General features: G+C 31.7%; 1 protein-coding gene across 3 annotated transcripts in view; it reads right to left on the bottom strand.

Moving 5' to 3' along the window:
• Window positions 1-1,352, bottom strand: part of Ate1 (arginyltransferase 1) — an 8,296-nt gene that overhangs the window by 3,271 nt on the left and 3,673 nt on the right. For 2 of the 3 annotated variants that reach the window (XM_018456961.1, XM_018456952.1), the window contains one exon: window positions 360-515. The exons of the other annotated variant lie outside the window; for it this stretch is intronic. In XM_018456961.1, the coding sequence (XP_018312463.1) occupies window positions 360-515 (156 nt within the window). The remainder of the gene's footprint in view (window positions 1-359; window positions 516-1,352) is intronic. 3 annotated transcript variants of the gene reach the window in all.

Raw genomic sequence — 1,352 nt, forward strand, 5'->3', positions numbered from 1 at the left:
TCCCGAAGTTTTGCGATTTAATTTGGAAACACCCTGTATATATATATATATATATTATATATATATTGACCATTTCTATTTTTTAGATAAATTATATTTCTTGTGTAAAAGGTAGAATTCTAAAATTTTTTTGAATAATCTTTTTCATAATTATATCCTTTATACTGATAAAATATTTGGTTTCATCACTTTTTTTATTTTCATAGCCAGCAGTTAAAGACTCTGCACTTTCATAAAGCACAAGATAATATTTGTGTGACAGTACTATGCATAAACGAATATTTCTGTTCACTCCAATGAAAGGAAACGTTATTTTCTATATCGTTCGTAAATACAAAGAGATTAGATACAAAGTGTACCTGCAAGGGACTCTTCACAAGGAAGTTGTAGAATGCCTTTTGATCGCATTGTTCCGGTGTATCGCCATGAATCGTCATTTGATATTTTTTATAAAGATTCGCGCTCGTTTCGAGAGTGTTCAGGAATTCGTCCGACATTACTCTCACCAATTTCATCTAATAAATTTACAAACGTGAAATTTTCAATGTTTAGCCGATAAATAAGATAATATCTGATACAAGAATTACTATTGTCATCAAGCAATGATAATGCAATCATAAGTTTCCTATTTAATTAATTATTTAATTAAGAGGCGAGGTCCACTTTGCTCCAATCATGATAATACAGCTGTCTCCATATAGCATTTATTCGACTATCATGAAAACGTTAGCATGACTTCCTATCAATATATCGCAGCATGATTATATAAATTTAATCAAACATGATGACAGTAAAAAATACAAATTTAATCGTGCCCGCGAAAATGCAAACCTATCTATTATACAAGAGAAAATCAGAAAGTAAATTGAATTTATTTATCCCTTACGTTACGTTATACGTTAACAAAATATATACACTTAGCTGCAAAACATTTTATACAGGGTGTTTCCAAATTAAATGGCAAAACTTCGGGAGCGTGTAGAGGAGTAAAAAACTAAGAAAAAAAGTCCTATAGACATATGCTCGTTTTTGCTCCGTTTCAGAGAAATCGAAAAAAAATGTTTACATTTCTTGCCATATCTAGCACCGACATATTTGATTACATTTTCCACTTTCTGTTATGAATTTGTCAGTCGCTCTTTGAAAGCCTTTAACAGTAGATGAATTTTGTCTTTTGCAATATGCCGCGTACGTATTCTAATAGTGAATATGCTGATATGGTTTTTGTATACGGTTTCTGCAACGGTAATGCTTTAAAGGCGGTGCGAGAATATGCACGACGATTTCCAAACAGAAGAGTGCCAAACCGAAGAGTGTTTATGTTGACATTTAATAGATTGCGAGAGACTGGA

Source organism: Mycetomoellerius zeteki, unplaced genomic scaffold (genome assembly GCF_001594055.1).
Source record: "Mycetomoellerius zeteki isolate Tzet28-1 unplaced genomic scaffold, Tzet1.0 scaffold114, whole genome shotgun sequence".
NCBI lineage: Eukaryota > Metazoa > Arthropoda > Insecta > Hymenoptera > Formicidae > Mycetomoellerius > Mycetomoellerius zeteki.